The sequence below is a fragment of the Miniopterus schreibersii genome, assembly GCF_964146895.1.
Source record: "Miniopterus schreibersii genome assembly, chromosome: 14".
In the NCBI taxonomy this organism is placed as follows: Eukaryota; Metazoa; Chordata; class Mammalia; order Chiroptera; family Miniopteridae; genus Miniopterus; species Miniopterus schreibersii.
Window position 1 is genome coordinate 17223435 of NC_138114.1, and position 24178 is coordinate 17247612.

The 24178-nt window shown below is 39.1% G+C and overlaps 1 protein-coding gene across 3 annotated transcripts in view; it reads left to right on the plus strand.

Annotated features, from left to right (window-relative positions):
- Positions 1 to 3388: 3388 nt before the first annotated feature.
- The window catches only part of P4HA1 (prolyl 4-hydroxylase subunit alpha 1), a 59470-nt gene continuing 38680 nt past the window's right edge, over positions 3389 to 24178 (plus strand). The window contains exons 1-3 of one of the 3 annotated variants that reach the window (XM_081158668.1): positions 3389 to 3594; positions 22323 to 22430; positions 24056 to 24152. In XM_081158668.1, coding sequence (XP_081014794.1) covers positions 22355 to 22430; positions 24056 to 24152 — 173 coding nt within the window. In that variant the 5' untranslated portion in view covers positions 3389 to 3594; positions 22323 to 22354. The remainder of the gene's footprint in view (positions 3595 to 22322; positions 22431 to 24055; positions 24153 to 24178) is intronic. The other 2 variants (XM_081158667.1, XM_081158669.1) reach the window with 2 other exon arrangements.

Consider the following 24178-nt stretch of genomic DNA (forward strand, 5'->3'; position numbering starts at 1 on the left):
TACCTTCAAATAGCTATAAGAATGCCTGGCCTTTCACCTATGTTTTACGATGAGCGGTAGGAGTATTCTTGGATGCCACTCCTACACTGGGACAGCTGGCAATGTCTTAACTATACGTGGAAGTGACTATAAATTACAAAAATATATCCCATTAAACTCATACCAAATGTACTCTAACTCATCTTCCCTTCAGCTAAATTTTTTAAATGCCTGCTGGCCACCCCAACACCACTAGAAAGAGGAAGTATGACGGTGGGGAAATCGGTGGAGAGAGAATTAGAAGTCTAAAGAGTGCAGTTAGCCCTGGCCAGTTTGGCTCAGTGGTTAGAGCGTCAGCCCTCGGACCGAAGGGTCTGGGTTTGATTCCAGCCAAGGGCACAAATCTCGGTTTCAGGCTCAATACCCGGGGCATTCAATCGATGTGTCTCTCTCACATCAATGTCTCTCTCTCCCTTCCACTCTGTGTGAAAAGCAATGGAAAAATCCATTAAAAAAAAAAAAGATTGCAGTTAAAGGTTTACTCCTCTCCCCTTCCCCCACATTTTTACAAATTTCACAAAAGCATATGACCACGTGAACATATTGCTGGAGACTCTTTGGGGCCTTGGAAAAGGCTAGTACAAATGAAAGCCCCTGAAGCTTTCTTAGTTTCACAGTAAATCTGCCTCAAGGTTTGGAACTATTTTATTTACAGGGTAAATTGTCAATTTTCAGAGTCAGCTCTGTGTAGGGCCAGTGGATAAATTGGTTACCACTCCATTTGAGGTAAAGATTTCCTAGCAGATCTTTGCCTCTTGTGTCAAGGGGCTGGCTCACTGCTATTTGTTTAGACTAGTGGTTCTCAAACTGTTTGGTCTCATGACTATTTCACACTCCTAAAATGTACTGAGGATGCCCAAAAGCTTCTATGTGGATCATATCTATCAACATTTACTGTAATCAGGAGTCAAAACAAACGTAAAATATTTTTTATTAATTCATTTAAAAACAATAAATCTGTTCCATGTTAACATAAATAACATTTAAAAAAAATATTTTTATTGACTTCAGAGAGAGGAAAGGAGAGGGAGAGAGAGATAGATACATTAATGATGAGAGAGAGTCATTGATCCGCTGCCTCCTGCAAGCCCCTCACTGGGGTTCGAGCTCACAACCTGGGCATGTGCCCTGACTAGGAATTGAACCTCGATCTCCCCGATCATAGGTCAATGCTCAACTGCTGAGCCACACTGACTGGGCTAACATTTTTAAATGAAAAAGAACTATATTTTCCAAAGCAAAAAGAGGCTAGTGAGAAAAGTGGCATTATTTTACATTTCTGCAAGTCTCATGTCTGGCCTAATTCTCATATCTGCTTCTGTATTCAATCTGTTGCACAGAACATGTTCTCTCTGGAAAACCCCATTGTACTCTAATTACAGCAAAAAAGGCAAATAAAGTCTTAATATGAAATAATTTTGACCCTGGAGACATCCAACCATGCTTTGAGAACAGCTGACTTAAACATCACTATACAGTAGTCTCTGCTTATACATGGGGCATACGTTCCAAAATCTCCAATGGATACCTGAAACCACAGATCGTGCCAATCCCTATATATGCTGTTTTTCCCCCAAAACATACATACTTAAGAAAAAATTCAATTTACAAATTAGGCACAGTAAGATAGTAACAATAGCTAATAATAAAATAGAACAATTATAACAATATACTGTAATAAAAGTTATGTTAATATGGTCACTCATTTCGGGGGATCCCTTGCTGAGGCTCCGTGCTTTTTGGTGCAACATGTTGCTGTCAATTGGAGCACAAGGTTTTCTGCTCAGGTCTTCCACCCACAAATACAATGCCTTTTTCATCTTAACTAAGCACTTGTCACACACTGTGGTTGTAACTTTTGCAGTCTGAGGTGCAACAGCAAAACTAGCATGAACTTTTTTCCCCCCTTTTCACAATCTCACAGATAGAAGATTCATTCTTAGTAAACTCAAAATACGGTTTTCTGTCTTATTGAGAACTTTCACCTCTCCACTTAAGGGAAGCACTTTGTTGCTTCTCTTTTGCACGTCCGAATCAGCAGCCTCACAACTCTTGTGCTTTGGGGCCATTCAGTAAAAAGAGGTTACTTGAACACAAGCCCCTTGATACTGTGACAGTGGATCTGATAACCCAGAGGGCTACTAAGCGACTAATGGGCGGGAGGGTATCCCTCATGGATAAGCTGGACAAAGGGATGACTCATGACCTGGGCTCCCGCCCAGGATGGAGCAGGACGGCTCAAGATTTCATCACAGTCCCCAGAGGTGTGCAAGATAAAATTTATAAATTGTTTATTTCAGGAACTTTCCATCTAATATTTTCATACCATGATTGACTGCAGGTAACTGAAGCCACTGAAACTGCAGAAAGCGAAATCCCAGACCAAGGGGGGCTACTGTACCTACTCTCTAGGCCTCCCAAAGTACCCTCTCTCTATTTTGGGATCTGTATAACCGACCCCACCTCCTAGATGAGAATCAAATGTTAGTCATTAATTACTATGCTTTTTCGCATCCACGGAAAACTTTAGAAGCATTTTTTAACTAACACGTCTTAGTGAAGTCCTCCTTCCCTTTCACTGACAAGGGGAAGATGATCTCCACTGTACGCTTCCGGAGAGCAAGGCTTGCTTCTTTCAGGACTATAATGACCAAGGAAATAGTAGACTAAGACCAAAGCCACGCTGGGTGCCTTGCATGCTACAGCAACGCAACCATTTACCAAGGCCCTTCTGTGTGCTAAAGGCTTTACATGCCCCATCACTTAATTCTCAATAATCCTAGGAGGTACCTCCCCTTACTACTATTTTACAGGTGAGGAAACTGGGAGGTTACTGCTCAGCGTTATATGGGGCTGGGCCAGGAACTGAACCCCCAAAGTCTGCCTCTGGAGCACAGAGGCCGTAAGGATAAAGGATAAAGGTGGGCGATAGAGCGAGCTGTGCGCGACAGCAGCGGTGAGAGAGAGAGGTTAGCGAAGCAAAAGGGCTCGGGCAGGACGGCCAAGATACCAGGGACCCGCCAGACGCTTCCTCTCCGCTTTATTTTCCACGCGACCGCCGCCTCGGCTCCCTTTTCAGCGAGCTCCTTCCCGCGGCTCCGTCGCGCAAGCCTGAGGCTGATCCTGAAATCAGGGCGCTGAGTAACTGGACGAGAAGGAGCTGGGCAAACCCGAGGTAACCACGGTAACGGAGGCGGGGCGAGAGCCTTGCGCAGGCGCCTTACATCTCAGGCCCGCCCGCAAGCGCCACCTCTAGGCCCCGGACGGCGCGAGCCCGTGCAGAGCGCGGGGGCGGGCACGGTTGGGGGCGGGGCGAGGGCGGGGCGGGAGCCGCGCCTGCGCCGTCGGCGGGGCGCTGGTGTGCTAGAGCTCACGTAGAGGTCTGCAGTCGCCTCCTCTCCGGCGTTGCCGGGGCGGCGTGGAGGTTATAAAAAGGCTTACTGGCTCCCTCTGCTGCCCAGTCGCGCCGCCAGCGGGCTGAGGGAAGGGAGCAGGGAGCCGGCCCGCGCGCAGGCAACCGGGCACCGAGGAACGCGCTGCCGTCCCGCTTCCCAGGTGAGACGCTCCCCCGACTGTGGAGACTGAGGCCGAGGCGCTGAGGCAGCTGGGGCCCTTCTGGGACGGCCCCGGTGGTCGTCCCTGCCCCCTCTGGTGGGATGGTTCGGGGGGCGGGGGCTCTCCAGCTTCTCCACCGCAGCCTCAGTATCTTCTCTGGGGACGCGGCCCCTCGCCCTGCGCCCCGCGCCCCCGCCCGGCTGGCCCGGAGGCCCCTCCGCCCCTATCTGGGCGCCCCTTCTCACCTCCTCCCGGGTGGGCGCCCCCGGCCGGTCGGGCTGCGGCAGCCGCTGTCCCCGCCCCGGGGACCAGAACTTTCTTGAATGTTTCTTCCCGGGGAGGAATCACCCTGTTGATTTCCCTCAGCTCCTCTCATACCTGGCCCTCCCGGCAAAGCTGATGGGAACGCGCGTGCGGGGCGTGGGTTTTTGGCCTCCATGGCAGCAGATGGTTAGCATGTGGCAGCGGAGAGGGGATTTTAAAGCTCTAGAGCTGAAGCTGTCCAGGCATTTTTTACCCTATCGAAAAATCTTCGGGCGAGGAAAGAGAAGTTCAGGCTTAAGTCCCGTGTTGCGCACGGCGGTGCTGCTGGAGCAGCGAGACGTGGCCCCGGGCGGCGAGTTCGCACTTTTTGGTTGGGGAAGTGGCTGTCAGATCACCCGGTCGTCGGGGAAGCTCCTTTTCCTTCCCTTTTCTTACACAGATTTTTTTTTAAAGGCACATGCGCTTCTCCCTCTTCCCTCCCTTTCAGCAGAGGTGGCTGCTTTTAAAGCCCACCAGTGTTCCATGGTTGTGTGAGAACTTCGGGTTGGAGCACACGAGTGGCCCCCGGGTCTGTCTTAAGGGGGAGGACGAACGGTACCCTAAACAGGAGACTGTTTTCCGAAATGATTGAATGTATTAAATACAGTTCAGTTTTTAAGGGGTGGAGAGAGGGGTGAGTGGGTGGAGGTGGAAGAGGGCATAGAGGGGATACATGGTGATAGAAAAATAAAAAATAAAAGCAAAAATATCAATAAAAACAATTCAGTTTTTAGGCAGTAAACATCTTCTGCGTGCCGGGGTAGAGTGGAGAGGACTTGGAATTTTTGCCCTGTTTGCTTTAGAAAGAGATGAGTAAGAAGCCAATACCTCCTTTTAGGAATTGATTTAAAAGGCGGAACAGGCTTGCCAATTTCAACTTAACTGTTTCTGGTTTCTCCCGGAGCTGTGGCTCTGACTTTCCCTTGGAATCACGCTGCAGGGATGAAATAGCCCCTACGTGAGTGGGGGAGGGGAAAAGACGTGGCAGCAGTGTTCTTTCATCCACTTTTTTGCTTTTTTTTTTTTTTTAAAGGTTCTGGAAAGAAACATATTTCCCCTTTTAGGTTTAGACTTAGCTTATGAATGAGGCTAGTCTTTTCCTAAAATAATCCAATGAAATATTCATTCCGCATAGCAGGAACACTGGAATTTAATTTGTAAAACATTTCAAAGGGATTTTTCTGATCAAGTTTCTATGGGAAAGTGGATACCTTAAGCATAAAATATTCAGGAGGCTGGAAGTGAACAACCTTGAATATGTTTGGCCTTGAAATTTAAATAGACATTTCGTGATTTTTCTTTAACTTTGGTTTTTAGACTGTGAGTGTGATTTTATTTTATTGTTATTTTTTTCTGAATTTAATTTTAGAATCTTAAATATGAACTTCAAATTTTACTCATTTTGTTTTGTGGGAAGCATAGGTTTTATTGCTTACCTTTAAAAGTTATGTCATTTTGGTTTGGGAACATTATGCCTTAAGTCTTGCCATTATTTTAGATAGCTGATGGCAAATGTCTCCCATAAACTTAACATAGACTAACTAGGAAAAGGACTACTTTTGTTTTTTTTTAAATGGCCAATACTGTTTCCTTTTACCTCTTAAAATGAGTTTTAGTTTAAAGTACTGAAAGCCCTGGCTTTGGTAAGCAGATGATTACAATGGACATTTTGTGTCTTGGTAACTAAGGTAGTAAAATAGATGACAAACTGTATACAACTTTTAATTATTGCAGAAGAATTTAGACAGTGTGAAAAACTGTTGAAAAAAGAAAGTTTATATCAACTAGGTAGTCCAAGTTGTTGCAGGTGAATCTTGGCTTTTTGGTAAGGAGATGTTAACCTTTCTAAAACTGCTGAGTGGGTTGTATACTGACAAGCAGTATCTTTCATAGGGCAATTAAGTTCAAACTACTGCTTTTATTCCAGGAATACAGCCATAAAGCTTCTGTGCCTTCATGTCTGTGGATGGAAAGCCTTATTTTACTTAGCAATTAATAATAAACTGGGATATAATTACTCCTTTTAGATTTGAAAACTGTACCCTGTGAAATACAAAGTAGCAGTTTTCAACCTCTTTTGAGGTCATGAATCCATTGAGAATCCAATAGAAGATGTGGACCCTGGGTCAAAGACTGCAAGTCCAGCCCTTGCTGGCGTGGTTCAGTGGTTAGAGTGTCTGCCGGCCAACAGAGGATCCAGGGTTTGATTCCCAGTTAAGGTCAAGGGCATGTACCTGTGCAGGTCATTTGAGAGGCATCAGTCAATCTGTCTCATATCCGTGTTTCTCTCTCTCTCGTCCCCCCTCCCCTCCCTTCCACTCTCTCAAAAAAAAAAAAAAAAAAAAAATCAATGGAAAAAATATCCTTGGGTGAGGATTCAAAAACAACAACAAATGTAAGTACATACATCTGCATGGAATTTTTTGTTCCATTTATAGATACTCTCCTCCTTACCCCCAAGCATATCTAGAAATTTATTATAAGAACTAAAAAATAAGAGATGTGAAGTTCATCTTTTTTTTTAAAAAAAGAATATATCCTTTGTTAATTGGACTTTCTTTTAAAAAAAATTGATTTTAGAGAGAGAAACATCGATCCGTTGCCTCCTGTACACACCCCTACCAAGGATTGAACCCACAACCTGGATATGTGCCCTGCCACCTTTGGGTGTAGGGGACCATGCTCCAACTGACTGAGTCACGCCAGGCAGGGCATGAAGTCGGTCTTTAAGGATATCTAGTACTTTGAGGCAGTATTTCTTGAATATTTCTGAAAATTGAGCTGGGCTTGTAAGTCTGACTGGACTAAGTGTATAGATGGCCCTAATAAACTTTTGCTAAAAGGGTTTTAACAAAAGTTAATAGATTGGTAGGAGAATTGTTGAATTGCTAAATTGTCTAGGCAATCATATATATTTTTCCCCGTCACCTCCTCCTCCCCCCCCATGTAACATGTCTTTGGTTCTACTCTGAAAGTGCTTGAAGGTAAACAAAAATAAATTGTACAGGCCCTGGTATTAAGCTTTATTGCTCTTATAGTGAGATCTTGAACCTTATAATTAAATCATAATGGGGTGTGTGTATATGACTACATAAGAGCTAAGCCAAATGAAGTGTGTATGTATATTAGTGAAACTAGTTAAAGCTTTGTGTTTCTACTCAATGAAATCTATTTGTATAATTTGAAGCTATCCTCTCATTACTTTTCCTCTAGCCAAATACTGTGCTTCAGTAAACACTAATGAAACCCAAAAGACTTCATTAAGTTTACTCCAGCAGTTGTTGAACTTGATATAATAAAAAGCATTCCCTTTCCTGATGCTGCTTTGGATAACCAGTATGGCTATTAGTATATTTGGTTGGACATTGCAAAAATATAGTATATATAGAGATTCATGCTTCTGAAATAGTTGTACTATCTTGGACTTCTTCCTCTTCCTGCTTAGTGTTTCATAGAAATGTGTCCATGTTTTGGTGGTTTATGTATCTTTAATTTAAAGAGAGTAATATAACATACCAAATTAATATAGTCAGCCTCTCTCTCTCATTGGGCACTTGAACTGCTTCTCCATTATAAGTGTCCACCTGCACAGCTAAAGTAAACTTAAACCACTTTTCTTTCTAGTTGCTTTTTTTTTTTATTTAAAGAAAAGAAACACATGACAATAAATCTTATATCAGTAATTTTTTCTTCCCTCTAAAAGAATTTTCTAGGGGGATTGGACTGGGCCCTTAAACAGATGTGTAAATCTACTTGATAAAACTAAAGCCCTTTATAATTTATAAAATGTTGTTTTACATATATAATTTGATCCTTAAAATAATTTTGTGAGGTAGTTTTATATCATCCCTATTGAACAAATGAAGAGTTAATAGGTTGGAGCTCAGAGAAGTCAAGTAATTTGCTCAAAATATAGTAAGTGGCAGAACTATGACTTGGACCCAGGTTATCTGTTTTTTTTCTTTTTTTAAAAATATATCTTTATTGGTTTCAGAGAGAGGAAGGGAGAGGGAGAGAGAGATAGAAACATCAATGATGAGAGAGTCATTGATCAGCTGCCCCCTGCATGCCCCCGACTGAGGATTGAGCCTGCAGCCCAGGGATGTGCCCTGACCCGGAATCAAACTGAGATCTGGATCATAGGTTGATGAGCCACACCGGCCCCGCCAGGTTGTCTGTTTTCTGATTTACACTTCATATTACTCCATCCTTGATAATTGGTCAAACTGACTCTGAAGTAATGAAAGGGAAAAAAATCAACTTAATAGCTTATTAACAATGTTTTAGAAATGTTTCAACACCTAGAGTTGAAATAAGGTAGGGTTTCTGGTTAGTAGTAATTAACTTAGTCATTCCACTCAATCAGATTTTAAAAGCATTTATAATGTGCCCACTACACACTATGGGAGAATCCAAAGACAGATAAGAAATGTTTCTGGGAGAAATAGGACATGAACGTTACATGGTATGTAAGCATGTTACTAACATTTTACTTGGTATTAATCAAGTAAATTGCTAAAAGGATTGAGCATATTAAATATTTTTTTGGTTTTTTTTAATCCTCACCTGAGGATATTTTTTCCATTGCTTTTCAGAAAGAGTGGAAGGGAGAGGGGGAAGAAGAGGGAGACACACACAGAGACAGACACAGAGAGACATCAACATGAGAGAGACACTGACTGGTTGCTCCCTGCACACGCCTCCCGACTGGGGCAGGATTTGAGCCTGAGGTACATGCCCTTGGCCAGAATCGATCCCCAGACTTTCAGTTTGGGGGCCGACGCTCTAACCACTGAGCAAAACCATCCAGGGCTGTCAACACAGTCAAGATAAGGAACATATCCATCACCCTCAAGAGTTTCCTCATGACTCCGTAATCCCTCCTGCACTTTCCTGCCCTTTCCTCATCATTGACTTTATTTTCTGACACTTAAGATTAGTTTGTGTTCTCTAGAGTTTTCTGTAAATGAAATCATGTAGTATGTCCTATTTTCGGGGTAGGGGATCTTTGGCTTCTTACACTTAGCATAATTATTTTGAAATTCATCCATGTTGTTATGTGTTGTTCCTTTTTATTGCTGAGTAGTATTACATTATATAGATATACCACAACTTCTGTGTGTGCCCATTTACCAGTTGATAGACATTTGGGTTTTTCCAGCTTTCAGCTGTTATAAATAAAGCTGCTATGAGCATTCATGTACCAGTCTTTGGAGGGATATATATTTTTCACTAGCATAAATATCTAGGAGTAGATATTTCCCTATCATATATAGTAGGGAAATATTGTTTTCCAGTCTGTGGCTTGTCTTTATTTTTTTAACAGTGTGTTTCAGAGAGCAAGAACTCTATTCATAGACAGTATGTCTGTATAAAAAATTTGAAAGGTTGTTGGAAAAAGCTCTAGATCTAATAGGTGAATTCACCTAGGTTGAAGGACAATCAACATACAGCAGTCAATTGTATTTCTTTATGGTAGCAAAAGAATTGGAAATTAAAATTTAAAAGTACCATTGCAGTAGCACCAAAAACCATGAAATACTTAAGTATTAACTTTTATAAAATATGTCCAAGATCTGTATACTGAAAATTTTACAAAACACTAATGAATGAAACCAAAGAATACCTTCATAAATGGAGAGATATCATATTCATGGGTTGGAAGACTCATTCTCGTTAAGAATTCCAGTCTTCTCCAACTGATCTGTAGATTCAATACAGCTTCAGTCCAGATCCTAACAGGATTTCATATAGAAACTGACAAGCTGAATCTAAAATTGATATGAAAAAAAAGGAACTAGGAAAGGCAAAACAATTTTGAAAAAGAACAAAGTTGGAAAACTCACACTACCTGATTTCAACTTATTATATAGCTGTAGGACTCAAGACAGCGTGGTACTGAAGAAGAGACAGACATACAGATCAGTGGAACAGAGAGAATCCTGACACAAAAATGGTCAATTTGTTTTTGGCAAAGGCATAAAGGCAGTTCAGTACAGAAAGGAGAGTATGGGATAATTGGATATTCATATGCAAGAAAACCTGTTTTATTTGGGCGCCTACTATTCCCTGTTAGACACCTGACAGCCCCTGCCTAAGAATTTTTTTAGATGTTCAGACAAGTGACACAAAGGCACCGATGGATATGAAATAAAATAAAGTTTATTTACACAATAAACTGCAAAAGGATTCCTCTAGGACAAGAGCTTAGGTTTAGTCCAGAATGAAGCGAGAGTGAGGCAGGGTGGCCGGTTGTAGTTTTTACTGTGGCCCGAAGGAGGGACCTGTGTGACAGTTCCCATGTGTGGGAGTTACATGGTCTTAACTTTCCACCAACACTGAGGGAGTGAATGGCTGGGCTTTCTTCCTGCTTTACCCAGATGTGGGTCAAGGGGGGAGGGAAGCAAGACTTCAGAGCAATCAGCACTCAAACATCAAAACAGAATCTCTTCCTTTATTATAGCCTCAGTGCAAAAAACACCTCACACTTTGTGCAAAAACTAGTTCGCAGATCTCAAGGTAAGACCCAAAGCTATAAGATGTCTTGAAGAAAATGTAAGACAAAATCTTTTTCACCTTGGGTCAAGCAAAGGTTTTGTAGATATGGCACCAAAAGCATGATCTATAAATGAATAAATTGATAAATTTAACTTCATCAAAATTAATAACTTCTGCTGTTGGAAAGTGTTATGAGAATGAAAAGACAAGCCGCAGACTGGGAGTAAATAGTCCTCTATCACATATGACAAAGGTCTTGTATCTGGAATATATAAAGAACTCACAAAATTTAATAAGTAAACCACCTAATTTGGCAAAACGTTTAAGTACAAACTACCAAACATGGTGTTTGGACAGCAAATAAACATACCCAAAGATATTAAACATCATTGGCCATTACGGAATTGCAAATTAAATCCATGAGATACCACTGTATACCTGGTGAGAAAATTAGTAAGAAAGATTAAGGAAAAAGGGAAAAATGACAATACCAAATGCTAATGAGAATGTGGAGCAATTGGTGCTTTTCTTCCCTTGCTGGTGGCAATGCAAGCGGTATAGCGACTTTAGAAAAACATGTTTAAAGTGTAAAATTCAGTGGCTTTTAATATGTGCACAGAGTTGTGCAACCATCACAACAATCAATTTTAGAATATTTTTATCACTCCAAAAAGAAAACCAAAATTCATTAGCAATCACTCCTGTCCCCCTCCCCTAGGCAGGCGCTAATCTACTTTTTGTCTCTATAAATTTCTTCAGTTAGCATAATGTTTTCAAGGTTCATTTGTGTTGTGGCATGTATCAATACCTCATTTCTTTTTACCACTGCATACTATTCCATTGTGTGGGTATACCATATTTTGTTTATCCATTCAGCAATTGATGGACATTTGGGTTATTTTCACCTTTTTGGCTATTATGAACAACGATGCTATGAACATTCATGTACAAATCTTTGTATGGACATGGTTTTCATTTCTTTTGGGTATAGATCTAGGAGAGGAATTGTTGGGTCATATGGTAACTCTGTTTAACTTTTTTGAGGAACTGAAAAACTTTTCCAAAGTAGCTCTACCATCTTACATTCCTACCAGCAATGTATGAGTGTTCCAGTTTCTCTACATCCTTGTCAAGACTTTTTTTTCTCACTCTAGCTGTGAAGTGGTATCCATTGTGGTATTGATTTGTATTTACATAAAGCGATCTTGAGGGTTTTTTCATGTATTTATTGGCCACTTGTGTATCTTCTTTAGAGAAATGTCTCTTCAGATCCTTTTCCCATTTCAGCCCTGGCTGGGTAGCTCAGTTGGTTAGAGGGCTGTCCCAGCGCAGCAAGGTCGCAGCTCGATCCCCGATTGGGGCACACACAAGAATCAACCAATAAATGCATAAATAAGTGCAACAACAAGCTGAAACTGTTTCTCTCTCTCTCTAAAAGAATGAATACATAAGTAAATAAGTAAATAAAATGGATTATTTTCATTACTGAGTTCTAAGGGTTCTGTGTATGTTCTAGATCCTGAACGTTTATTAGAAACATGATTTACAATTTTTTCTCCCTATTCTGTGGCTTGAATTTTCACTTTCTTGAAGGACAGAAGTTTTAAATTTTGATGAAGTCCAATTTATCCAATTTTTTCTTTGGCTTTTAGTGCTTTAGGTGTCATATTTAAGAAACTTGCCTGGGTGTTATATCTAACTGCCTAAGCAAGGCTATGAAGGTTTTTTTTCGCCTAAGAGGTTTATAGTTTTAAACTTCAAAATAGTCTTTGATCCATTTTGAGTTATAAACATTTTAGGGTCAATTTAAGTTTTCTTAAAGTTTATTCTCAGGTAATTAATGTGTTTGATGCTATTACAAATGAGGTAATTTTTGATTGCTTCCTGTGATTGGTTATTGTTTGTATAAAAAGATCCTTTTCTAAAGGGAATGCTTTTTTTTAAATGATTATTTTTTAAGTAGTTTAACTTGTTTAAAAAATTCAGTCTTTAATGGTGTTTCATTGAAAACTCTGCTTTTGCAATAGTTTGCCTTCACCTCATACTCCTTACTGAAGCTTAAAAAATCTAAAATGTATATTGTACAGAATTTTACTTTTCACTTGTGTCCTTAGGATGGTGAAGACACTAAAGTTCTCATATCAGGGCTTCCTTTGTAAATCAAAATAGATGAAATTTGTTTTGGAGCAAAAGGGATTGGTGGTGATATCATGCCAGCTGGTAGAGATGTGGAGTTAATCACTTGGATTTTGCTAACTCTGTCCATGATTCTAATTTGTCTCTTCACTTCAGTGCTACTTTGACTTTGTTTTTTATTTCATTTATTTATTTATAGAAATAGTCTATTAACAATGTGTTTATTAGAAAAAGGCAGAAGTTGAGTGAAGAGAATTAATTGTGAACCCATTTCTCAGATATCTTTAATATTTTTTGGAGTTATTTTAATTACTGTATGTAGTTTTAAAATTTTTATGTATATATCTAAATGTGTTCTTTAAACTTAGAAATTAGGCGTTAAAACTTCCCACAAGTATAGTTAGCACTCTCCAAATTAGAAAATAAACCTAGTTTTAAGAGTTTAAATCTCTAAAGGATTGCTTATTTTTACATTACTGCTTTTTTATACTCTAACCAATGTTTTGATATTCATGTTATGAAATACAGTTTCATTAATGTAACCAGTTTATACAACAAAGAGAAGAGCAAATTCTTTCTCAAAATGAGAAATAAATAGGTTAAAATTTGGAAAACCCAGCATTTATAAGCAACAAGGAAAGCATGTACAATTTCATGTTTGCGTCTTTCCTTCTTCCCATCCACTGCCTCTGGTCCACTCTTCTCCCACACAAATTCCTAAACTATAGAGAGTCTGCATTTGTCTAATAGACTGGGGACAAATCCAGCTATTCTTGAGTTCTTGCCCCACATCCAAAAGTAACATTTTTTAGTGTCTTCTCTGTGCCAGGTATCATTCTAGGCACTTTTCATCTAAATTACTGCTGTTTATTGGGGGCTGGGGAGCAGGAGCAAGGTGGAAGGGGTCAATGGGGGGAAAAAGGGGATATCTGTAATACTTTCAACAATGAAGATAAAAAATAAATTACTGCTTTTTTTTTTTTTTTAAATATATCTTTATTGATTTCAGAGAGAGGAAAGGAGAGGGGGAGAGAGAGATAGAAACATCAACGATGAGAGAGTCATTGGTCAGCTGCAGCCCGCAACCGGGGCATGTGCCCTGACTGGGAATCGAACCCTGATCGCCTGGATCCTAGGTCGACGCTCAACTGCTGAGCCACGCCCGGCTGGGCACTGCTTTTTTTTTTTTTATTTCTTGCTGGTGGTCAAATTTGACCTCATAGTTTGATACCTTACCTTTTCACTTACTGTGCTTCCTATTAGAGGGACCACCAAATAAAAGTGGACATTCTTGATAACTCTTACTAATTTGGGGTTCTTGATAACACTTATGGTAATTTTTTTGTATTCTCTATCCTGGAAACAATAATCCTGACCTTTTTTTCTACATAGGGAAATGCATGTATTTCTTACTAAAGTGTTCAAAATAATTGAGAGGTATATAACACAGTTTAAAAGTCACTGAAGAGTCTGGCCGGTGTGGCTCAGTGGTTGAGTGTCAACCTATGAACCAGAAGGTCACAGTTCGATTCGCGGTCTGGGCACATGCCCAGGTTTTTGGCTCAATCCCTAGTAGGAGGCATGCAGAAGGCAGCTGATCGATGACTTTTTCTCATTGATGTTTCTCTCTCTCTCTCTCTCTCTCTCCCTCCCTCCCTCTTCCTTCCTCTCTCTGAAATCAATAAAAACATATATTTTAATTTATTTTTTTAATCCTCACCTGAGGGTCTTTTTTCCATTGCTTTTCAGAGAGTGGAAAGGCGAGAAAGAGAGAGAAAAACGTCAATGTGAGAGAGACACACAGATTGGTTGCCTCCCACACAAGCCCCGACTGCGGCCAGGGATTGAGCCTGCACCTGAGGTATATGCTCTTGGCTGGAATTGAACCTGTAACCCTTCAGTCCGCAGGCCGATGCTCTAACCACTGAGCCAAACCAGCTAGGGCAAAACATATATATATTTTTAAATATGTCTTTATTGATTTCAGAGGGAGAGAGGGGGAGAGACATGCGCGCGCGCGCGCACACACACACACACACACATATCAGTGATGAGAGAGTAGTTGATTGGCTGCCTCCTGCAGGCCCCCTACTGGGGATCAAGCCGGAAACTGGGCCATGTGCCCTGACCGGGAATTGAATCTCAATCTTCTTGATCTTTGGTCCATGCTCAACCACTGAGCAACACCAGCTGGGCCAAAACATGTATAGTTTTTTGTTTTTTGCTTTTTTAAAATACATCTTTATTGATTTCAGAGAGAGGAAAGGAGAGGGAGAGAGAGAGATAGAAACATCAATGATGAGAGAGTCATTGATCGAGCCCACAGCCCGGGCATGTGCCCTGACCGGGAACCGAACCCCGATCGCCTGGATCCCAGGTTGACGCTCAACCGCTGAGCCACACCCGGCCGGGCTAAAACATGTATAGTTTTTAAAAGTCACTGAAAAATGGCACCATTTTGCCTTGGTCGGAGTGGCCCAGTGATTAAAGCATCAGCCCACAAACCAAAGGGTTGTGGGTTGTAGGTTTGATCCCCGGCCCCAGGCCTCGTGCGAGAGTCAACCAATCGGTGTCTCTCTCCCTCTCTCTCCCCCCTTCCCTCCCTCCCACTCTCTCTAAAAAAATTAATGGAAAAAAATATCCTTAGGTGAGGATTAACAACAACAAGAATGGTATCATTTTAATAATAGTTAATAAGATTAATTCCTTTCTCAAACCTTCCTCATCAGCTGACAGTTATTTGTAAAATGTTTCTGGTTTAGGGGAACTTGACTTTCTTAGTTGAAACAAAAACTGTAAGTATTGAGTTTAACTTCAATTGTGAATCCAAATTCCAATTTAAATATTTAAAAAATAGTTTAAAATCACATTTATTATTAAAGTCTGTGGTATAGAAGTAGCATTTTTGGCTCTCTAACAATTAAGCAAAAAAATTAAAATATCATTGAAAAACATTGCTTCTGGTGATAGGGAAGAGAGGGTAATACACACATGAGAATTCTTTATCTGCAGAGTTGAAATATTAACTTCAGGGTTGACGAGAGAAACTGTATTAATTAGGACTTTGGGTTAAACAGAAACCTAACTCATACTAGCACATAGTGGAATTTATTTAAGTATTGTGGGGATAGGGAGTTGTCCTAACAACCGAGGTCAGGAGTGTGATTAGACTTCAGGGATAACTGGAACATTACAGTGTTTTCTCAGTTTCTTGTCTGGCTCCCTCAGCACATTTGCTTCATTTTTCATCTTTTCAGATATGCTTCATTCACTTTTTGACCTATATGTCAAAACTTGGTCCCTAACTTTTCCTGAGCTTTACTTATATAGTTCAGGCATTCAGGGAATGCCATTTCTTTCTCAGTTTCATTTTCACAATTTCTAGTAAAGAACTTTGACTAGTCGTTTGGTTAGGGAGAAGTATGCTATATAGAATGACTTGAAACTATGGGGATGAATTCAAGGTAGGACAGGGCAGTAAAAAATGTAGGAAGGGGCAGTTTCCATAAGGAAGGGAGTAGGGGTGTTAGAGGTGCCATCTGGGCAGAAACAGGTATTTTTGAAGTGATCTTCAGGTTTTTTTCTTACAGGGAAGATTTTGAGCTTTGGAGGAACCTCCAAAATTCTGCCTGTGCAGCACTTTCAGTTAAGGACAATATCTTGATTTAGAGCTTCTTTCTAACTGAAGCTTGAAATGCTTTTCAGTTGGAATTATTCCAACGACTGGGTTCATTGCTCAAGTACAGAGAGCTGTGGGAAAGAGGCTAGCATGATTTCTGAGTTTTTGATAGAAAAGTCGGTTATACCATTAAAGCACTTGTCCATTGGGTTGTAAGTACTAAAGATGTAGCTCGTTCTCTTTGGCAGCAGAAACATGACTGGAATTCATGGAATTAAGTTAAAACAAATGGCAGTTTGCAGAGGGATTATAGGGAAGAGCAGAAATATAACTAGTTCTATTAGTAATCACTCTGATTTGTCTTGGAAAACCCATCCTGCTTATATGGAAGAGACATGCCAAATCTTTTGATATATACCACATTGTATTGGCCTGAACTAGAAGCCTGAATTGTGTTGGTTTTTTGCATTGACCATAAAAACTGTCAAAAAGATTAAAGTCTAACACAGATGTCAGGAAGACCAAGAGTTGAATATGGGATATCTATGAGGAAAAATAAACTTAAAGCTGGAGCCCTTTAAAAGTAAGTTTGGAACAGTTGTGGGAGGCATGGTAAGACTGTTAGAAGAAGCCTTGTGGAAAATTTTTAGTGTCAGAGAAAGTTTAGATTAGAATATCAAGCATTCTTTAGCCTGTTTTATTAATTTTTGAATGATTTGTTTGGGAAAGACAAACTTTTAGAAATGTTGTAATGTTTTTCTTGGAAGAAAAATGTTAGACTGAAAGGCTAATAGAATTATTTGCTAGATGCCCAGTTCTAGTAATTCATTGAATAACTTGTACATACAATTCAGTGAATTCTGACAACTTGAAGTTGTAAATATTTACAGTGTAGTAGAACTGTTTTAAAATCTGTTCCCAGGTTTTATTGACCTGTGAGTGTATGGGGACTGGACTTTCCTGGAAGAAAGACTGTAGGAAAGTTTTGGATTAATAATATATTTTGCAATTTATTTTTATCCAGGCCTACCTGAGAATATGTTTCCCAGGAAGATTTTTTTATACCATTTTTCTCTCATAGTTTTTAAAACATAATATTCATGCATATCAAACATTATATGTAATAGACATGTATGTTCTAAAAGTTAGATAATAAACACTCATGAACTTACTATTCAACCAGGAACTAAATATTGTCCATACTGTTTTGCGCTAAATTCTATTCCAGTATAAATGTCTCTTTGTATCTTTGACTCTTCTTTGACTTTCTTTTCTTTCCTCCTCCCTTCCTTTTCTATTTCTCTTTCTTCTTTCATCAAGTCTTCTCAGGGAGCTGAGATTTACCTTTCTTTTAAAGGAGATTGCATCCTCTTAAACCTATTTCAATTCTATTTCAAGCTTGTTTGAGGATTAGAACAGGAGACATTTATGTCTTTCTATTTTTGATAAAACCCTAATGTCTCTGGGATGTTTGACTCATATAGATGCTTGTAAATATGATATGCTTTGCAAGCTGTTAAGTGGTTGGAGATGGAGATAAGTGGAAGTGAGACTTCGTTAGTAAGGAAACCGTCATGTTTTAAAAACTTGATTGATAAACGTATACTTTACCTATTATGTCATGTCATACATGTCACTTAAGATTTCTGAAAGAATTCAAACAGATTAGAGGAACCATTCCCTAGAGTAATTAGAAATTCAGTGATATTTTTCAAAAAATAAGTTTGAAGTAAATCTATTTTAAAGGCAGAGAGCACCTTTTGTGTGATTTGAAGGGACGTTTGTACCCAGTGTTTCTCAAAGTTTGATTCCCCAGACCAGCAGCGTCAGCATCACCTAAGAACTTGAATAAATTGTCTCAGTACCTCCGACATTTAGGTGATTCCAATATAGCTCAAGTTTGGGAAGCACTGCTCTACAGGGCTGTCTTTGTTTTTATTAACTAGCTTAGGTTGGCATGGCAGTTTGGAGTAATGCTGTGTGGTTCTGAAATTCCTATTGCAAATGACAGAAATTGTGGTGGGGCGTGTGCATGGAGGCTAGGAGGAGTGAACAGCCCTGGGCCTCCTCACCTTCACGGAGTGTTCCGGGTGAGGGCTACTTACAGAACCAAATGGGAATAGCTCACAGATTCAGAGCAATAATTGGAAGAATGAGGACTGAGGAGCGGGGAACCTCTTCTCTGTGCAGGACTTTCTCCTCTTTGTAGATTAGGTTCCTGTGTGTCCTTTACATGTGGGAAAGATGGCCACAGGCACCTCCAAATTCACATCCTCCGAGCTGGAGCTTAGCAAGTGCACCATTTCACCATTTCACAAGTCCCACCCCTCAGCAGCTGTGTTGGTGGGAATGAGGGTCAATGACTGGCTTAGCCTGGGTCTTGTGTTTATCTGTGGGAAGAAGGAAAATAGAAAAGTGTGCTATTCTGACAATGTAGTTCACTACTAGATATCTGGGTTGCTTTCAAATAAGCTTAACTGCCTTCGAAGCAGGGAGATAAATCTGGAGTCTTAAAGAGTTAGAAAATGAACATGTTCAAACATGTATAGCTACCTACTGTTTGTGTTAGAGAGTAGTTAACTACTCCATTAAAGGTGTAGGGTGCCATGATATGGGAGTTAATATTTTAGGTTTATTATTTTGTATATACCCTAGGAAAATACAGATAAATAGAAACAAATCACCTTGTCGAGAGACAACTTACATTTTGGTGAATTTCCTCTGCATATTTTCTTGCAGAGTTATGATCATATTATGTTAATTTTTAAAATTTGTTTTGATCAGTATTTATAACATAGTAGTAGAAACTTAATCTCATTCAATACAGGGTTGTATGATGTTAATTTTTTTTTTTTTTTAAGATTTTATTTTTTTAGAGCAGTTTTAGATTCACAGCAAAATTGAGAGGATGGTCCAGAGACTTCCCATATACTCCCTGACCCCACCCATGCATAACCTCAATAACCCCAATCAGAGTGGTATATTTGTTATAAATGGTGAATCTACATTGAAACATCATAATTCCCCAAAGCTCAAAGTTTACATGATATGTTCACCTTAGGTGTTGTATAGTCTATGGGTTTGGACAAAGGTATAAAGACATGTATTTATCATTATATCATACAGACTATTTTCATTGCCCTAAAAATCCTCTCTGCTCCATCTATTCATCCCCAATACATACTGATATTTTTACTGTCTTCATAGTTTTACATTTTCCAGAGTGTCATATACTTGGGGAATCATATAGTATATAGCCTTTTCAGATTGTCTTCTTTTGCCAAGTAATATGCATGTAAGGTTCCTCCATATCTTTTCATGGCTTCATAGTTCATTTCTTTTTAGCAATGAATAATACTCCGTGTCTGGATGTACGTACCAGTTTGTCCATTCGCCTGTTGAAGGGGTGAGAGAGAAACGCTGACAGGCTGCCTCCTGCACTCCCCCCAGGGGTTCATCCAGCCACCCTGGCATGTGCCCTGACCGTGAATCAAACCAGCAACCTTTTGGTGCACCGTATGATACCCAACCGAATGAGCCACACCAGCCAGGGCTATTTTGTGTATTTAGATCCCATCTGGTTTTCAATAGGTGGTTTTATCATTTTTAAGTTTAGAATTTTTTTCTTTTGAGAGATCCAGTAACTTTTTTGGAGCTTTTATTTTATTTTTTTGTTGATTATAACTCTTTAATCCATCTAGAATTTTTTTGCAGCATGATGTAAGGTAAACGTATGTTTACTTTTCATATGATTAATGCTTTTAATTTTTATATAAGCTCTGTCATTCTTCAAATGCAGTTTTCAAGCTTCCTTTTAGTAATGTCTGTAGGCTAATGGTTCTTGATTCTTTGTGAGGTTTAAGGATAAGGAAAAATGACAAAGAAACTTTAGTGACAATATATTTTAGCATTGAAAAAATAAGTAATAACCTCTTACCTGGCAAATCTATACTTACCAGAGTTAAACATTAGACAACATTTCTGATTTATCCTACTGTTGGTACAGCAAAAACATTTGTATTTTCTGGAAATAACATTCATGAAGAAAATTATGGCAGAAACCCATTTACAGTGAGAAGATTCTAGACTCTTCAGACAGTCCAGGATTTTGAAAAAGCCTTGTGCTTTGGCAGGAGCCCAGGAGAGGAAGTGTGTCTGCATCTGCTACATTCTAGAAGCCTTTCCAAAGAGTCACTGTAAAGCAGCCAAGAGAGCAGTGTATTTTACTACTGTGTGGTTCTGGAAGTATCTGGAAGTTTGCAGCAAACTTGAGGGAGGAGACTTAGGAGTACTTCCAGAATGTCCGTTTCTATGGTGATCTATTTTTATTGAGATTCAAGTTAGGAAAGTGGGATTGTGTTTTGTTTTGTTTTGTTTTTGGAATAGGGAACTTTTCATGTGGACTTGAACCTGCCGGTTTAGGTGAAGTCTCTTCGGAAGAGTCAGACAGAGGTGCCTGCACAAAAAAATAGGGTGACTTTGATGGTAACTTACTGTCCTGTAAGGTAATAAGAAGGACACGAGGTCCATGACTGTGAGGGAGAGGAAAAGGGAAGAATGTGGGGAAAGCAGGGTAAAATCCTCCTGCTGGCTGATCGGTATCTGCATCCACCACGAAGAACACATTCTAGAAAGACAACGCTACAGGGGCAAAGAAAAAAGAAAGGTTTTTTTAAAAAAGCCACAGCCATGTACTAGGCTGAGGATTTTTCACATAGAACACAGTAGATAAGAGAAAGAAACTCAGCTCTTCAGTCCTTTGAAAGAAATTACTAGCTTAAATCAACAGGGCTGTTTATTCTGTTTTGGATTCTGTACACCTTTTTAAAAATAACAGCCTCGTTGAGGTATAATTCACATGCCATACAAATCACCCATTTAATGTTCACGATTCAGTGGGTTTTAGTACTTTCACAGTGTTCTTCAACCGTCAGTCACCACAGTCAGTTTAGAACACTTTCATCACTCCCAAATCCACAGCTTTTAATTGACCTTATTTTAAAATTTAAAGCCATGTAGGGAAAAGATGGAGTAAGTTGGAAATTAAAAGGATTAATCAGAAAGCACTGAAGTCTTTCTTCTCTTTAAAACATACTCTAACATTTTAGAATGTATTTTGGTAGTATTTAAATTAAGTTACTTTAATAAAGTTGTATATTTTTATGGGAAATAGATGATTTAGCTCTGGATCACAGAAAAGTTATTTTTCAGGCTCTATGAAAACAGTACTACTTATCCAATTTCTCTAATTGTAGTTGTTAGTAATTAAGGAGAAAATAAATTCAGGTTGAATTGTTAAGCATAAATTATCAGGTGATAAACATGTCTTTTTTTAACATGAAATATCAAGTTAGTACTCTAATTATATGAAAAATAAGACAGTGGCTTTTATTAAATAATTAAGTCAGTTTCCAAGAATTAACAACAGTTCCACAGACAACCTTGAGGTCTGACTGACTTTTTTTCTTTTTCAACGTTATTTATTTATTTATTTATAATTTATCTTTATTGTTGAAAATATTATAGATGTCCCTTTTTTTCCCCATTAACCCCTTCCACCACCACCCCCACTCCCTGCCCCAGGCTTTCACCACACTATTGTATGTGTCTATGGGTTATGCATATACACATATAAATTCTTTGGTTAATCTCTCCCCACCCCTCACATCCCCCCCACCTTCCTCTGAGATTCCTCAGTGTTTTCTATGCTTCTCTGTCACTGAATCTATTTTGTTCATCAGTTTATTACGTTCTTTAGATTCCACATACAAGTGAGATCATGTGATATTTGTCTTTCTCTGCCTGGCTTATCTAAGAATCCTGAAACACTAATCAGAACGAATATATGCACCCCTATGTTCATGGCAGCACAGTTTACAATAGCTAAGATCTGGAAACAGCCCAAGTGCCCATCAGTAGATGAGTGGATAAAAAAGCTGTGGGACATTCACACTATGGAGTACTACGCAGCTGTAAAGAAGAAGAATCTCGTACCCTTTGGGACAGTATGGATGGACCTGGAGAATATTATGCTAAGCGAAATAAGCCAGGCAGAGAAAGACAAATATCACATGATCTGACTTACATTTTTTGTTTGTAAGAAAAATAAGTTTGGAACTTTTCTTACCCTTCCTTTTTAAAAGTTTTTGTAATAGCCGTATTTTTCTCGTAGGTGTGTGAACCTGTAAAATTAAGACTTCCAAGATGATCCGGTATATTTTAATTGTAGGGATTCTACTTCCCCAGTCTTTAGCCCATCCAGGCTTTTTTACTTCAATTGGTAAGTCTAAACTCTTTTTCAGTTTGTATTGTTTTTGCATTTAAAATTTTCCATTTTTTACTGTTTTGAATCAGTAAAAAGAAATATACTGTATTCCTAGAGACTGAAGTATTGCTTTAGCCCCTGCCCCTCTAAGAGATACTCTTTTTAAAATTCAATTTTGTTTTTCTTTAAATATTTTTTCTGATTACAAAAGCAGTACATTTGTAGGTTAGAAAGTAATAAAAATTTAGGAAAGTATGCCAAAGAAAATTCTCTGTTAATGGGTCCACCCAGCAAATAATTTAATGCATATACTTTGTCTTTTTTAATGCACAGATATACAAATAATATACTGCACATTATTTCATAGCCTGCTTTTCCATTTAAGAATCTACTGTGAACACAATTTATTTTTTTCCTACATCATAATTTTAAAAAAACTTTTGTATTATAAAAATAGTATATTGATTAAAGGGGAAAGATCAGAAGTACATGGAATGTAAGACATCCACATGTCTTCTTTCCCCAGAAATATTCCTCATGGCTTGATTCGTATCCTCTTATATTTTCCTGTATGCATACTTCCTCTCTTAAAGGAGTTGTTTTCCTTCATGCTGTTGACCAGCCAGCCCTTGTGTGATTTGTAGAGCTAACTAAAACACAAGTATTATATTTATGAAACCTAATTTCAGGATATAAAATGATGAGTTCTCTCATTCTATTTAAATAAATATGGATTATTTGATTTTCAGTTGTGAAGAATACTTCTTTTGTTAATTTAGTTTTTATTAATGGAATAAAAATTTAATTCTAGTTAGCCTCATAAATTTTAAAAAAAGGTGACCTGCCAGTGTGGCTCAGCTGGTTGAGTGTCGTTCTGTGCACTGAGAGTCACTGGTTCCATTCCCGGTCAGGGCACATGCCTGGGTTTCACGCTTGATCCTCAGTAGGAGGCATGCGGGAGGCAGCTGAAGGATGTTTCTCTCATTGATGTTTCTCTTTCTCTCTTCCTCTCCCTCTCTCAAATCAATAAAAACAAATTTTATTTTATTATTTTTTTAAATATATCTTTATTGATTTCCGAGAGAGGAAAGGAGAGGGAGAGAGAGAGATAGAAACATTAATGATGAGAGAGTCATTGATCGGCTGCCTCCTGCACGCCCCTGACTAGGGATCGAGCCCACAACCTGGGCATGTGCCCTGACCAGGAATCGAACCCCGATCGCCTGGATCCTAGGTTGATGCTCAACCCTTCAGCCACGCCCGGCCGCGCTAAAAACATATTTTAAATAAATAGATAAATAAAGGTGAGAGAGGAATTGGGGAAGAAGAAACATTGATCCTTCGAAAGTAATGTTGTTAGATTTTTAGATGAAAAGACAATTTGCCAACACGGTTCAAGCTTACGAAACTGAGTAGCTTGAAAATTAGAATTGGAACACATGAATAGAAAAATTTGGGGCTTTATTTTTATTTATCTGGTTAAAAAAAAGGAGAAAAATATGCTCTCTCCAGCATGTCTGATTCATGCCAGTTAAATCGTCTCAGCATGAAGCATTCTTGATTATTCTTAAATTAGCCTAAAATGCTTGTGTTGATGAATATGGGTATTTGATAATCTTCTCTCCTTCTCCCCACTTTAGGTCAGATGACTGACTTGATCCATACAGAGAAAGATCTGGTGACTTCCTTGAAAGACTATATCAAGGCAGAAGAAGATAAATTAGAACAAATAAAAAAGTAAGCAAAGTGTTTTATTTATTATG